Consider the following 17,190-nt stretch of genomic DNA (forward strand, 5'->3'; position numbering starts at 1 on the left):
GTTTGTCAGTGGCTCATTGGTTAAGTTCATTGCCAGGTGCAGCACTAGATCATGCAGGTTAAGGTATATCCACATCTGATCTCCAGACTGTCCTGAATTAGCTGGTTTTAAGCAGGTTGTTCATCTGGAAGCCACAGTTGACCCTGTATGAGGGAGGATGCTTCCTGCTCATGACTAGTGTCATGAGGAGTGTCTGGGGTCATTTTGGCTTTTGATGTAAGTTCAGTGAAATTCAATTCAGTGAAAAATTCAGTGAAGAGGCAAAATGGGCTGCCAATTCACAATCACCCAAACACAAAGTCAAAAGGATCCCCTGGTTTGTATGTCAGGGTGAAGACAAAATTGGGATCAACTGTGATATTCCTCCACATTCAAGTAGTGTGCTCACTGTCTAGACTCAGTCATGTTAATTATTGAATGGATGTGAATTTGAGTCACTGCCTTCAGGACAGGAGTGGAGAATATTTATCAGAAAGAAAATAAAACGAGAACCAGAAGCTAATGCCGAGATGTTGACCAGACAGAACATTACTTTAAACATCACTCTTATTACACTATAAATGACCACCTTCCTCACAACAAGTTAATATTTCTTTATATAGAATGCTTTACTTATATTTTCTGCATCGTTTTGTAGAATAATAAATAATTAAAAACATAGTTGCAGTAAAAACACTTAAAGTACATAATGCAAAAATCAGTAACTGTTTTCTTAAGTACAAAGGATTACATTCTGCAGAAGAATGTAAGTCTTGATAACATTTTGTACTGGTGATTTTTGATGTAGGAAATCCGCCATTATCCACTATTCTCCTGTAATGTTCAACAGACAGTTTAGCTGCTCGATTGGAAGTGTAGAAGCCATAGTTTGGTTCATCGATATCTCTTAAGGCCCAGGCAAAATATCCACGAATATTTACTCCATCCAGTTTTAAGGCTGGAAAATAAATTGAATGAATGACAGGATAAATTTCATAATGTCCACAACTATAACTTAAACATTTGTGAAAATGGACATTAATTTAAATTTATCTACTGTCTTGTCGCTGCTTTGGGACATCTTAACTTTGACAAGGGCATGAACCAGGCAGTAGCAGATCAGCTGCCTGTATTACACTGTGCTTGATCTTTCTCTCCGATAACTTGGATCGAGTTTTATAATGGGCAGGGGGTCCACCAACACACCCACACTGAAGGAGAAATTTATGCCCTTCTCAATTCCAATAAAATTCACTTTACCTACAGTCACACTATTTACTGTAGAGGTATCTGTGGTAGTCAATTCATGCATTGCAAGGTTCACAGTAGGCAGGTCAGGTGCATGATGAGGGGTAATATATTTGTTTGGTAAAGTTGGTTGAGCAATGAATGCTAGGTAGGTCAATGGAAGAACTTGCTGCTCTTTTTTGAATGTAGCTATTGAATCTTTTACATCTACCGCAAAGGGCAGTTTAAAATTCACACTTCAGGTAATGCAGGTGGAATCTGAGACAGAACCAGTTTCTGCTGTGATTCCACCTTATTTTTTGCTTGCAACCATTTCCCAGTTGTCAAACACTCTAGTCACTATCTCTCCCTTCTTGCACATCAAGAGGACACGTCTGCCATTCCCTTTATGTCCTCCTTGGAACTCACATCAACTGAAAAATCTCATGAGCCCCACTGAGGGTTGTATAAAAGTCTCTGAACCTTAAGACTCTAGGGAATGGTAATCAATCCTGGAGGATATCCACCCTCACCCACCACCCTCCCCACCAACCCAGGAATTTGAATGTTCTGTCTTTTTATGGGAAAAAGGAGGACAGTGATAGCAAGAAATGAAAGAATGATTTAATTAGTAAGTAAGGGATGAATCTCACAAGAACTGAAGACCCCTCTTTGTTTCATGCCAGTACCTGCATTTGTCTGGCTCCAGCTTTATCACTTTACATTTTACTCAGCAGTAAACCACCCTTTTTATTCCATATCTTGTCAAGATGCATTTTTCCAACTCCAGAATGTTATCTACTTGGCCAAAATGTCCCCTTCTTCTGTCAAAATCCTAACCCACATTTTCATCTCCTTGATTTCTCAAATGCTCTTATTGCTTAGCTCCTAATCTCCATCCTTCTCAAACTTCACCTCATCTTCGACTCTGTAATGCTTATTCTCTCACATAAAGCCTTGGATACACGTCACTCCCAGGACTGTTAAAGCCTCTCTGACTCCTTTTCTTCTAATGTATTGATTTCAAAGCTCTTGTTTTCATTTACAAATGCTTCCACGATCTTGCTCCACATCACTTTCTCCAGCTGCATGCCCCAGCTCTTCATTCTGCAACCCTTTGCTCCATCATTGAAGATAATTATTGTGCTCAATTTTAATTGACTCAAAACCCATTCACATAAAGAGAGTTAAAATTGGGCCAAAATCTTTTAGTTGGTCTACTCTTTGGAACTTTCTAAAACGACTTTGCTTTCTCACCTTTGTCCTCTCCAGAATAGCCCCCTTAAAGCATATATTTTGTGCGGGTGCCTTTATCCTGCTTTCCCCTTTGCTCTGAGATGTTCCTCCACTATATAAATGCAAGCTGCTGTTGTTGTAAAGGTAGAGCAAGTGAGAAATTAAGAAAGCTACAATCACAAGATTAATACCAGATAAGGAAGGCCAACTGATAACTCTAATTCACTCATCCAGATGCAAGGAAGTAATGAGAAACAAAGAAAAAAACAAGAAAGAAAATCAAAAAGAAGCAGGAGAAGCAGCAGCCATGACTGCTGGAGGTGAAAAGAGGAAAGAAGAATTTGCATCTATAGCATAAAGAACCTTTCACACCCTTGGGATGAACTTCACAGCACATGAATTACAAAAAAACAAACAAAAAACTGATATAGTCATGGATAAAAGCACCTTGAGAAAAATATGAAAACAACAGCATTTTAAAAATGTTTTCACACTCCTGCAAAAAGAACAAATCACCAGAAAATACAAGAAAAATGTGGAATGTACAGGAAAGACCTCACAATGATATGGGAGCACTGATAAAGACCAATTTTCCAAATATTAGACAGCAGCAACACTAAACTCACACATTTGTTAAATACAGAGGATGAAGAACAGCTTACCTTTCAAAACCTCATTAATGTAACTCCGAATGTAATAAATTCGTAACTTGTCTTTAGAGGGTGAATCATCATCAATTCCATTCGACGTGATATAGATTGGAACGTTGCCATATTTTGATTTTATCCACCTTAACAGTTTGCGTAAACCCCCTGGCACAACTGCTTTTCCATCTGGTGATGACAGCCAGGTAGTGTCTTTTAGGTGCTGCACTTTGAATTCATAACCAGCCTGGGCTTCAGCTTGGCTTTCTAGATGTACAATATGAGTTGTGTAGTGGTTCAGTGCCACAAAGTCACCAGAACCATGTATCAGCCTTTTCTCTTCAGTGGTAAAGTGGGGCAGATAAGAATTGTGCCATCCAACATTTTGCCTTTGGCTCTGCCAGTCTCGCATGATGAAGGGGTAGTCCCCATTACCAAAAATAGGCTCTGCAAACCAACCAATATCAAACTCCAAGGTCCTAGCAGCTGCTTCAATGTCATTCCTAGAGAAAGGGTCAGCTGGGTCCACCCAATCAGCATGAAGGGAGACAGAGATCTGTCCATTTTGTGTCTTGCGAAACTCATTGTTATAAAGATGCCAGACTAAAGCATGTGCTTTGATTAAACTGTGGCCTACAATTGTGAAGTTTGTTTTATATCCCAATAAGTGCTTTATGCCATTTGGCTCACTCATTGTTATCCAGAATTTCACTTTGCTTCCCAGCTGTCTGAAACATAACCTGGCATATTCCACAAAAGCCCGAATAGTTGCCGGGTTCATCCAGCCCCCATTTTCTTCTAACACCGAAGGCAGTCGCTGATCCTCAAGAGTGGGATGATACAACACAACGACAGGAGTAACATTCACACGTAGAAGCTCACTGATGTAGCATTTGTAATAGCGTAGGTTTGCCCTGATTGCCTGTGTTGTGTTGCCCGTCGGGAGGATTAGTGACCAGTTGAGAGAGAACTGGAAGTGAGTGGCATGTGTATTTTGCAAGAGGTAAATTTCTTGCCTGATGGTGCTGTAGTCAGTGCATTGAGCTTTACGAGCCTGACCGATTACTCCTTTGACTTTCAATAGCTTTCCAGTGCCATTAATATCCCATTTGTAAATATTGTGATCAGCAAACTGGGGAGTTGTAGGAGTCGTTTCTACCTGAGAATTAAAAACAAGACAAAAGTACAATGCAATACCAACGAACAATATGATTTCAGTCTTTGAATACAACTTGAATTTCTTCTTAATCATTTAAAATCTAAAAAAAACAAATGTAGAAGCAGATTTCCATATCAGGCAAAGAAGGGAAAGGTGTATCTATTTATTACAGCCCTGATTTTATGAAGCTTCAGTAAGTATTATATGTCATGTCTTTTATATGCAGCTTCTGTAGCACCAGGACCCTTATTGTTTGCCCAATCAATAATTCCTGGACATGCCTTATCAGATTTGTCTTCAGCCCATTTCACAGGGGAGGCTGCCAATTGGCGAACTGGTGGAGGCTGACAACTGGGGTACAAGTTTGGTTCTAAACTGAAAGAATTAGAATACTACGGAGACAGGTTTTGATGGGCCTAGAGACATTTTCTTGTTCTTGACGTTCCACATGTTCTTATAACGTCAAGTAAAAATATTGAGAATGGTACCGAGGATGGCTTAGCTTGTGAGTGAACTATTAAACTACAGTTTAAGTGAATCTCATTTACAAAATCTTATGAATCACAAAAACTTGTACTGGTTTCTTGTTTGAATCAGCAATCAAACTGGATTGAATTCCTCCTTACAAGTGTCAGTTTGACTCAGTGTTAATATTTACTTGCAAATTGGAAGATGATGGGTTCACCCTCCAGGGCATGGGCACGGAATCTACTGCACTTCAGTGCAGTCCTGAAGGAGTTCGCTATAGTCTGGAGTGAAATGATAAATTGATTAATCAGAGAGAAGTAAAATATCCCAAAGCAATATCCATAAAAGAGTAGGGAGTGAGGGCTGGGGGAATTCTTCAGGTGGGATAGTCAGCATTCAACCCTCAACTATAAACACCAAAGCAGATTAAGTGTTCATTATCCAATTTGGTATTTGTGGGTCCTAGCCATGCACAAATTGCCTGCTGACTACAGACAGAATTGCGCAGAGTCAGCAGATGTCCCATTGGTGGGGCTGAAAGCCCCTGTTTCAATGGGCAGTGGGACAGGGCCACATTTAGCTGCCACCCTATTAAGAATAGGTGTCTGTCAGCTCAGACAGAGGGCCAGTAGTCTCAGGGGTGACATCTGAAGGATGAGACCACATCAGTAGTTGTGCACCTTCAAAGCCAGAGGTCTGGAGGCATTGGGGCCAATTTGGCCCCCACCAACGAAGTGGTTAGGTGGCACCATTGCCGTTGGGGATGGCCATTGCCACCAGGGGACCCATCCGTGTCCATGGAGTATCTGAGAAGGAGAACCTAACCTGGGGCCAACTGGAAGGCTGTTAGAGTTTACCTGGCAGTTTCCTCACATGATGGCAGGCCCTTCTGATGTTGTCAAAACTCCACCGGGGACAGGAAGGCATTTGGTATCTTCCCAAAGTCTACTCATGCCATTTTTCCAGCCTTCCCAACTCCCAGCCCATTCCCATAAAGCTAGCATAATTCAGCCCTAGATTTCTAACGTAGTCACTTGGTAGTACAGAACTTGAGCATTGCTGAAAAAAGAGACTTGTTGAGGCTTTTCATCTTGTGCTCACCAGACACTTTGTAAGAATACCAATATAAGGGGAAAACAAAATTTATACTGCATGTGAAGAGAGCACTGATTGGTTGGCAAGTAGACTCTGATTGGTAGAGGCATTGCCATGGAGAATGCACCAGTGATTGTGACTGACAGTTTACTGTCAAGTATTGTTTGAAATTTAAACAAGGCAGCTTGACTCTGATTGGCCAAGGCATTGCCCTGAGGAATGAATCAGCGAATGGCTATCAATTATTTTGTTTGTCTGAAACAGGCACAATGTGTGTATATGTTCTTTCTGTCTGTAAAGAACAAGGCCCTGTGTATTAATATATGTAGCTTCCAGTACACACAAATGCACCACACTGCGAGCCCGACTGACAATCTTAAATTGGTTGTCAGCGTAATTCTTAGCACACTGAGGATTACTTAGCAAATGTTGTCCAATCGCAGAATCACATCTAAAACAACATTCTTCACATGCAGTATGGATTGTTGTTTTCCCCTTATATTGGTATTCTTGCTAAGTGTCCTGATGAGTGCAAGATGAAAAGCTTTGAAATGTCTCTTTTCTCAGCAATTTCTAAAGTAAATCATCGGCTCTGAAGTGCTGGAGGATGTTCTGAGGAAAAGTTACTTTCTTTGTCTCCCAAAAAATTTACTAAAAGATATTAAAAATCTATTTTAGTAAATATTTTCCAATAATAAGACTCTAGAGAGGTAACTTCAGGTGTCTGGCCATGCCAGCAGGAGCCTCAACCCTCTGGCAGCACAGATTGGATGTATGCTGCCCACTATTTTCTACCAATAAAATTAAAAGTGAGAAAATCAGAGACAGGAAGTGCAGGAAGCTCTGACATGTGTCTGAATGCTGTTCTGACAGCCGTTGCCTGACAGGTAGCATAAGAAAAATAAGTTATTAAAAAGACCTTTTGAGTTACCGGCCTGTCAAACATTAAGTTGCAATCTAATCCCGGGTTTACAGACTTTGACCTCATGCAATCATTGAATAAAACATCAGAAAAGGAGGCCATTTGGCCCTTTCTGTCTGTGCCAGATGCTCTGCAATAAATAATAACATTTCTGCATCCAAGACAGAAACTTTCCATTTGTTTGGACAAAGTACTCGCACACTCTGCTTCTTCCCGGTGAGAGCTCAGGAGTGAAAGCAGCAAACATTAGGTAGTCAAACCAGTGAGAGTTCAGGACATAGAACAGCAAGAGTTCAGGACATAAAGCAATAAGAGTTCAGGGGCAAAATTTTCCAGTCGACGTGTGGGGGCGTGTGTCCCGACGTCATCGCATGCCATCACCATGTTTCAATTGGCGGGTGCATGCTGGAGTTGGCTGCGTGCCTGCTGAAACGTAAACAGCCTATTAAGGCCATTAAGAAATCAATTGAGCCACTTGAGAATGCTGCCGGTCCAACCTTAAGGTTGGCGAGCAGGCGGAAAGCCCAAGCGGCCTTCAAGTTTTTCAGGAAACCTCACCCACGAGCAGGATGAGGTTCCCTGAAGCTTTTATTAAAAAAAAAATTTCATAAATATAAACACATGTCCCCATTCATGTGACACAGAGGGACATGTCTAAATAAACTTTTAAATCAATTCTTTGACTATTTTAATATCAATTGGATCTCCCTGAGGCAGCTCTATGCCTCAGGGAGATTGCTGCGCAAGCGAATCTCCGACTCTCCCTCCTCCCCCTGCCCACACAGATAGTGCTGAGCGCTACCGGCCGCATGTTAGGCTGGGCAGGCCTTAATTGGCCCGCCCGTGTAAAATGGCGACGCAAAGGTGATCGCAGGTGGCGATCGGCTCCACACCTAACCCCATGCGCTCCCGCGCATCCCACCTGCCATAGGAAAAATCCTGGCCCAGGACATAAAGCAGCGAGAGTTCAGGACATGAAGCAGCGAGAGTTCAGGACATGAAGCAGTGAGAGTTCAGGGCACAAAGCAAGAGTTCAGGGCATGGAGCAGCGAGAGTTTGTGGGATCGGAATCCCCTCAAACTGGACTTTAAGCAATATAAAAATCCTTAAAAACCATGGACACATGTATTTTAAATAAAAAGCCAAACCTCAACACAAAACACACACAGAGGCAGGCTATACTGTAAGGGGTTAATTTCAAACATTCCAACATTGCACAAAGGAACTGACAGAATTAAGACAAAAACAGAAACAGAAATACCTGGAAAAACTCAGCAGATCTGGCAGCATCGGCGGAGAAGAGCACAGTTGACGTTTTGAGTCCTCATGAGTTTTTCCAGGTATTTCTGTTTCTGTTTTTGCTATGGATTTCTAGCATCCACAGTTTTTTGCTTTTATCACTGACACAATTAAGAGACTAGAAAGGAGAGCATTATCATAATAATAGTGCAAGCTAACAGCTTCTGCCTGATGTATTTAAAGGACTGAGTCATACACAATGGTGCAGGACAGCTGCCATCACACAACCCAATTAAGAAAATGGAGATTCTATTACATAGCAACATTCACTCCTATCAAGGAAGGAGGAAAAACATTGACATGCCCATAAGCTTTGGTGTCAGAAATATCTCACCTGGGTGGAGTCCATTGTTTTTGGTGATGGAAATAACACCAGCACTGAGTGAACCTGTCTTGACCAGGGCATGTAACAGGCTAAAAGGATTGAAAGGTGCTAAGCACTGACCATTCAGTAGGATGGCCTCAGGAAATGTGTTTATGATTGTAATAAACTTGGTATACTGGACAGGTTTCTTGTTAGAAACAGTAAACTTTATTTACCAAGCTCCTGATGAAGCTACATGCTTGAACCTAGACCAAGACTAGAAAGATCCGCCCCTAAGATTAACCGCACTTAGGGCTGATTCATCTGTACAGTCACATGATCCCCAAAAGTTTTACTTACAATCATTACATTCCTCCTACTTTAACTTTGTTTTACATCCCTTATTTACAATATATATATAACATGTATAGTTCATGCAATTATAGGTTAAGTCTCTGAGGTGGTTTTCCGGTTCAAGTAGAATGACGCAACTCTACGACTTGAGATTCTACTACTGAATCGACTTGACCAGGAACTGCAGCATCAGGGACATCCTTAGACAATGGCAGTTCAGAATTATTTACTTCATCAAAGACATCAGATGTTCTTATTCTATGTCGATCTGGCACCTTGGCGATCAAAGGTTCAAATTCAGTTTCAGGTGGAGTAACTGGTTGTTGGAGCATCTCTCTACTTCTTAGATGTTCCCAAACAATCTGGGTTTCCACATCAACTTGATATGACAAAGATCTTTCTTCAGAGACAATTAAACCAGGAACCCATCTAGGTCCAGTTCCAAAATTTCACACAAAAACTGTCTCTCCCACAGTAAATTTGTGATCTTTACTGTGAATATAATTCACTTTCTGACTAGTGGAGTTCCACAGGGATCAGTGCTAGTACCTTTGCTGTTTGTAGTATACATAAATGATTTGGAGGAAAATGTAACTGGGCTATTTAGTAAGTTTGCAGATGACACTAAGGTTGGAGGATTTGCAGATAGTGAAGAGGATTGTCAAAGGATACAATGGGATATAGATCGGTTGGAGACTTGGGCGGAGAAATGGCAGATGGAGCTTAATCCAGACAGATGAGAGGTAATGCATTTTGGAAGGTTTAATACAGGCAGGAATTATACAGTAAATGACAGAACCCTTAAGTGCATCGATGGGCAGAGGGATCTGGGTGTACAGGTCCACAGGTCACTGAAAGTGGCAACGCAGGTGGATAAGGTAGTCAGGAAGGCATATAGCATGCTTGCCTTCAATGCAGGGGTATTGAATATAAAAGCTGCCAAGTCATGCTGCAGCTGTATAGAACCTTGGTTAGGCCACACTTGGAATATTGCGTGCAATTCTGGTCACTACATTATCAGAAGGATATGGAGGCGTTGGAGAGGGTGCAGAGGAGGTTTACCAGGATGCTGCCTGGTCTGGAGGTTATTAGCTATGAGGAGAGGTTGGAGAAACTCGAATTATTCTCACTAGAGTGACAGAGATTGAGGGGCGACTTGAAAGAATTTTACAAAATTATGAGTGGCATGGACAGAGTAGATAGTCAGAAGCTTTTTCCCAGGGTGGAAGAGTCAATTACTAGGGGACATAGATTTAAGGTGAGAGGAGAAAACTATAGAGGAGATGTGTGGGGCAAGTTTTTTACGCAGAGGGTAGTGAGTGTCTGGAATTCGCTGCCAGAGGAGGTGGTGGAAGCAGGCACGATAGTGGTGGTTAAGAGACAGATTGACAAATACATGAATAGGATGGGAATAGAGGGATACGGACCCCGGAAGTGCAAAATATTTTAGTTAACGGGAAATATGATCGGCGGAGGCTTGGAGGACCGAAGGGCCTGTTCCTGTGCTGTACTTTTCTTTATTCTTTGTTCTTTGTTCTAGTCTGGTTCTTCTCTACCTTTCCTTCTAAGTTAGAGAATACTAGGCTCAACTTTGTATGAAGGCGGCGTTTCATTAGTAATTCAGATGGTGTTGAACCTATAGCTACATGAGGAGTCATGCGATAGTTGAGAAGAAATCTTGAAATTTGTGTTTCTAACGTTCCTTGGGATAATTTCTTCATTTCTGTTTTGAAAGTTTGTTCTGCTCTTTCTGCTAACCCCTTGGGTGAGGGATGCTACGGTGCTGTGTTGACATGTTTAATCCCATTTTGGTTCATGAATCTCTGGAATTCCGTACTAGTGAAAGCAGTACCATTATCCAAAACAGTGACTTCTGGTAGGGAATATACAATAAAACATTGGCGCAGCTTTTCAATAGTTGCACACGATGTAGTTATCTAACTTCATACATCCATCCACTTAGAATGCACATCAATGATCACTAAAAACATGACCTACAAAATGGACCTACATAGTCTATATGTAGTCTAACTCAGCATCAACCAGGCCACTCCCACGGATGCAGTGGAGCTGAAATGGGCAACTTCTGCTGTTGCTGACACTGGAGACAGTGTTTATCCATTTTTTCTATATCACTATCTATACCTGGCCGCCAGATATAGCTTCGTGCAAGCATCTTCATTTTCGAAATGCCTGGATGCGTGCTATGAAGCTCTGTCAAGAGGGGTTCTTTCCCTTGCAAAGGGTCGACTCTTGCTCCCCACAGCAAGGTACTAACTTAATTCAGTATTACAGGCATAGAATGGTTTTAACTCCTCAGAGACTTTTGCATTTGACCATCCTTGCAATACCTGTTCTCGGACTCTTGATAAGATTGGATCCTGCTTTGTCCATTTCTTTATCTGCTTCGCACAGACCGGTGAGGAGTCTAGGAAATTGAGGTACTAGAGCATGTGTCATGCTATCTGGCAAAGGAAGATGACTGAGGGTGTCTGCATTTGCTATATGCACACCCAGATGGTGCATAAAGGTGTACTCACATGCCAACAAAACCAAAGCCCATCTTTGAATTCTAGCAGAGGCTATCAGTGGAAATGCTTTATCTTCACTAAATAAACCCAACAGTGGCTTGTGATCTGACACTATGGTGAAATGTTGACCATGCAAATATTGATGGGACTTCTTTACTCCAAATATTATGGATACGGCTTCTTTTCCAAGTTATGAGTAACCCTTCTCGGCTGCAGAGACGGTTCTGGAGACATATCCTATTGGCTTTTCGGAACCACCTTCTATCTTGTGTGACAACACCACTCCCACATCGAAGGGTGATGCATCACAGGTTAATATTAAATCCTTTGTTAGGTCATAGTATACTAGCAGACATGATGACTGTAAAAGCTTTTTGACTTTTATGAAGCTTCTTCTTCTTGTACCTTCCAAGATCATCTATGGTTCTTCTTCAATAATAAATGTAAAGGGGCTAAAACGGTAGACAAAGAACCAGGCTGCTGCCTCTGATCTACATATATTTTTGCTTGTAGGCCTTTTATTTTTACCAACTCATCTTGGAATACATTGTCATACTTTTTTAACAGCTCAGGAATTCCTCCTGTTCTAACTTGAAAAATTTCTGCCCAGTTGATCTTAATTTCTTTCAACCAATTGTGACCCAGAAGGCTAAGTCCTTCACCTGTTACAACAATCCCTGGCAGCTGGGCTGTTTGTTGCCTGTAGGATACAGGTACAGAGGCAATGCTTTTCACCTGTATTGTCTCTTTAGCTGAGCCATGGTTTGCTCCAGATTCAGTTGCTGGGTACCTTCACTTAAGTATTTAAAGACGTGCTCTCCCATCACTGTGGTCAATGCTTCTGTGTCAACCTCCATGACTAAAGGCTTCCCATTCACTTGAAGAGTGACAGTGATTGGTTCAGTTTTCTTTGCCTCGAGATTCCAGAGGGAATAGATATCAGTATCAGCAGCTTCTGGTTCATTTATATTGTGCACTTCAATCATCTTGTCCTGCCATTTGATTAGCTGTCTTGATTTTGCCCTGCATTGCTTTATAACATGCCCTTTTTTGTGACAGCACGGACATTCTGCCTCTTTAAATCTGCAAGTTTCCGGTACATGGTTACCTCCGCATCGGTAAGAACTTAATTTCTGAATCGCTGGTGAGATGCTTCCAGTGTTTCTTTTTGTTTATCAAGCAGTAGAGACTGCCTCCTGCTTTACGGTTGTCTCCCTGGTTTTTGTGCCACACCCAGCAGTAGGTTCCTGGCCCAACTGAAGAATGTTGCACACTCTGCAAAGCCTGCGAGTCTTTCTCAGCACTCTCCATTGCTAGCACTATTTCCATGACACGCTTCAGATCATTATTAACTTCTGCAAGTAAACGGCACTGAATGGCGTCGTCGTGTATACTGCAAACCAAACAATCTCACAACATGTCATTGAGCGTATCTCTGAAGTCACGGTGCTCTATTAACTGTCTTAACTTCATGATATATGTTGCGATTGACTCACCCAGGGCCCTTACTCTAGAGTTGAACTTGAATCTTATATGATCACCGATGGCTTAGGCCAAAAATGTGCCTTCATGAGATCTACTAGCTTGTTAAAAGATCTGGAATTTGGCACATTCAGGGCCGTCAGACTACGGATGAGGTTATACGTCTTGCTCCCTCGGACAATCAGAATAATCACTTTCTGTTTCTCCTCTGTTGTTATTTCAACCGCCACAAAGTAGAAACCTAGGCGTTCTATGTACTGACTCCAGTCTTCCATTGACGAGCTGTACAGGTCGATTCTGCCAAAGAGTGGCATGACTGGTGAATATACTTTTCTTTCTTCTTTTAAAAATGAAATACTCACATTCAGGAGGTGAGGTGCAGCGTTGGAGCTATTTATCCTCATCACCAGTTGTAATAAACTTGGAGTATCAGACAGGTTTCTTATCAGAAACAGTAAATGTTATTTACAGAGCTCCTGATGAAGCCACATGCTTGAACCAAGACCAAGACTAGAAAGATTGGCCCCTAAGGTTAACTGCACTTAGGGCTGATTCATCTGTACAGTCACATGATCCCCAAAACAGTATGAAAAGTTTTACTTACAATCACTACAATGATATTCTGATAAGAATCATCACAAAAAGGACAAGATTGGAGGGTTTGGTGCTGCAATTGAAAGAAGGGTCGGGGCTGGTCACCTTAACTAAGGGCCTACAACCAACTCAGGACAGACCAGTTGTGTGGGGGGTTGTAAGTGGCTTCAGCCAAATTGTAGCGAGGTTGGTCTGAGATTTTTTGGACTGCAATCAAGAAGGAAGTCAGGAATGGTCAACCTGGCTCACGGACCTACAATTCACACCAAAAGGACCAACCACATAGGGGATTGTAAGTTATCAGCCAAATCCAAGGGATATTGGGGCTGTGGTTTTTAAATTCACGCAAGAAGGTAGATGAATTAACAAGGTAAATAGATATAAATAGTTATGATATAGTTGCACTTATGGAGACATGGCTGCAGGGTGACTAAGGATGGGAACTGAATGTCCAGGGGTATTCAATATTAAGGAAGGACAGACAAATAGGGAAAGGAGCTGGGGTAGCATTGTTAGTAAAGGAGGAAATCAATGCAATAGTGAGGAAGGATAATAGCTTAGCAAACCTGATGTGGAATCTGTTTGGGTGGAGATAAGGAAAATCAAGGGGCATAAAACATTGGTGGCATAGTCTATAGGCCCCCAAACAGTAATGGAGATGTAAAGGAAGGCATTAAGCAGGAAATTAGAGGTGCACGCAACAAGGGTACAACTGTAATCATGTGTGACTTTAATCTACATATAGACTGGACTAACCAAACTAGCAATAGTAAGGTGGAGGAGGATTTCCTGGAGTGTGTATGTGGTGGTTTTTAAGACCAATACATCAAGGAACCAACTAGAGAGAAGGCTATCCTAGACTGGGTATTGTGCAATGAGAAAGGATTAATAAACGATCTTGTCAATTCCCTTGGGGGAGAGCAACCATAAAATGATAGAATTGTTCATTAGGGTGGAGAGTGAAGAAATTGAATCTGAAACTATGGTCCTGAATCTAAACAAAGGGAACTATGAGGGTATGAGGTGCGAGTTGGCAATGATGGATTGGAGAACTTTATTCAAAGGGTTGACAGTGGATTTGCAATGGTTAATATTTAGGGAATGTTTGCACGAATTACAACAATTATTCATTCCTGTCTGGTGCAAAAATAAAACAGGAAAGGTGGCTCAACAATGGCTTACAAAATAAATTAGGGATAGTATTAGATCCAAAGAGGAGACATATAAAATTGCCAGAAAAAGCAGCAAGCCTGAGGATTGGGAGCAGTTTAGAATTCAGCAAAAGTGGACAAAAAGATAGATCAAGGGGAAAATGGAGTACGAGAGTAAACTTGCAAGGAACATAATAACTGACTGTAAAAGCTTCTATAAATAAGTGAAGAGAAAAAGGTTAGTGAAGACAAACGTAGGTCCCTTATAGTCAGAAACAGTAGGGTGGGGGGGGGGTGTAATTATAATGGGGAACATAGAAATGGCAGAAGAATTGAACACATACTTTGGCTCTGTCTTCACAAAAGAGGACACAAATAATTTCCAAGAAATGTTAGGGAACCGATGGTCTAGTAAGAGGGAGGAATTGAAGAAAACCAGTATTTGTAAAAAAACGGTGCTAGAGAAATTAATGAGGTTAAAGGCTGAAAAATCCCCAGGGCCTGATAATCTACATCCCAGAGTACTAAAGGAAGTGGCCCTGGAAATATTGGACACATTGGTGGGCATCTTCCAAAATTCTATAGCCTCTGGAACAGTTCCTACAGATTGGAGGGGGGCAAATGTAACCCCGCTATTTAAAAAAGGAGGGAGGGAAAAAACAGAGAATTACAGACCAGCTAGCCTAACATCAGTAGTGGGGAAAATGCTAGAGTCTATTATAAAAGATGTGGTAACAAAACACTTGGAAAGCATTAATGGGATTAGACAAAGTCAGCATCGGTTTATGAAAGGGAAATCATGCTTAACTAATCTACTAGAGTTTTTTGAGGATGTAACTAGTAGAATAGATAAGGGAGAACCAGTGGATGCAGTATATTTGGACTTCAAGAAGGCTTTTGATAAGTCCCACATTAGAGGCAAGTGGGCAAAATTAAACCACATGTGATTTGGGGGTAATATATTGGCATGGATTGAGAATTGGTTGACAGACCGGAAACAGAGATTGAGAATAAATGGGTCTTTTTCCAAGTGGCAGGTGGTGACTAGTAGTATACTGCAGGGATCAGTGCTTGGGCCCCAGCTATTGACAATATACATATATGACTTGAATGAGGAAACCAAATGCAATATTTCCAAGTTTGCTGATGACACAAAACTGGGTGGGGTTGTGAGTTATGAGGAGGATGCAAGGAGGCTTCAGGGCAATTTAGACAAGTTGCGTGTGCGGGTAAACACATGGCAAATGCAGTATAACGTGAATAATTGTGAATTTATACCCTTTGGTGTGAAAAATAGAAAGGCAAAGCATTATGTAGATAGTGATATATTGGGAAATGTGGATGTAGGAAGGGATCTAGGTGTCATTGTACACCAGTCGATGAAGGTAAATAGGCAGTTGCAGCAAGCAACTAAAAAGGCAAGTGGTATGTTGGTCTTCATTGCAAGAGGATTTGAGTTCAGAAGTAGGGATGTCTTACTGCAGTTATACATGACCTTGGTGAGACCACACCTGGAGTATTGCATGCAGTTTTGGTCTCTCTACCTAAGAAAGGATATACTTGCCATAGAGGGAGTGCAGCAAAGGTTCACTAGGCTGATACAGGGGATGACAGGACTGTCGTATGAGGAGAGATTGGTTCGACTGAGCCTGTATTCACTAGAGCCTAGAAGAATGAAGGGGGGTCTGATTCAAACGTGTAAAATTCTAACAGGGCTAGACAGACTGGATGCAGGGAGGATGTTTCCCCTGGTTGGGAGAGTAGAACCAGGGGCCATAGTCTCAGGATATGGGACAGGCCATTTAGGACTGAGATGAGGACAAATCTCTTCGCTTAGAGAGTGGTCAACCTATGGAATTCTCTACCTCAGGAGGCTGTGGAGGCCGGGTCAGTGAGTATATTCAAGAAAGAAATTGATAAGTTTTTGGATAGTAGGGGCATCAAGGGGTATGGAGAGAAAGCAGGAATATGGCATTGGGATTGAGGATCAGCAATTCTAACAGTTGGAGGACAGTTTGCTGGGCTGCTATGCAACCCTGCAAGCCCCTTTAGGTACTGATAATCACAGGCATGATGGCAGCAGCTTGTTCTTGCATGACAATAAGCTGAGATTGCATGGCTTCAGCTGAGTTTCCACTGCAGCACTCAAATGGAGGTTGGGTTCTACTTGTGCTACAATGGAAGCTGAGACATTGGTCATCAGACACTGCATCGTGGTTGGGTCAGCAAGTGTTCTCACTGAGTTGGCCACCAATTCCCTGCTGGAAAGGACGGGCTCCGAGCTCAGTGCGACACACTAAACCAAGCTGTTGCCAGGCTATTCCATTCTCCTTGGCAATGACAGAAAACTTTCTGGCAGATCTGTCAATGCACCAAGCATTGAATTACTCTTTCCCATCAACCTTTTTCTGTATGCCACCCCATCAAAATCCTCATATGTGTCCTCTGCAGCAGGACATGTGTGGTCTCACGCTTGGGTGAGCTGGCACCTGTGCTCTCCTTTCCCCCTGGGCTGGCACCAGGCCACCCATGCCTAGTTACTCATCATGGTACAGATCCCAGCTCTATGCTGCCCTCTAAGATACATGCAGTGTCGGAATCTGAGCTGGCGTTTGTGAATTTGAGGTTGAGTGACAATGTTTCATTATCATCAGCTTCTCCTTCCTCTTGGACTTCACACTCCTGCAGCACTGTCTAACCAGGCTGCAGTTCTTGGGTATCTGAAAGGAGAAAGGCACAAGAATA

At 42.0% G+C, this 17,190-nt stretch overlaps 1 protein-coding gene across 1 annotated transcript in view; it reads right to left on the bottom strand.

Annotated features, from left to right (window-relative positions):
- Positions 1 to 17,190, bottom strand: part of kl (klotho) — a 123,642-nt gene that overhangs the window by 5,550 nt on the left and 100,902 nt on the right. Inside the window, exons 4-5 of the mRNA XM_041198671.1 lie at positions 3,105 to 4,245; positions 770 to 937 (exon numbers count right to left, since the gene is read on the bottom strand). Coding sequence (XP_041054605.1) covers positions 770 to 937; positions 3,105 to 4,245 — 1,309 coding nt within the window. The remainder of the gene's footprint in view (positions 1 to 769; positions 938 to 3,104; positions 4,246 to 17,190) is intronic.

Source organism: Carcharodon carcharias, chromosome 11, assembly GCF_017639515.1.
Source record: "Carcharodon carcharias isolate sCarCar2 chromosome 11, sCarCar2.pri, whole genome shotgun sequence".
NCBI classification, from domain to species: Eukaryota; Metazoa; Chordata; class Chondrichthyes; order Lamniformes; family Lamnidae; genus Carcharodon; species Carcharodon carcharias.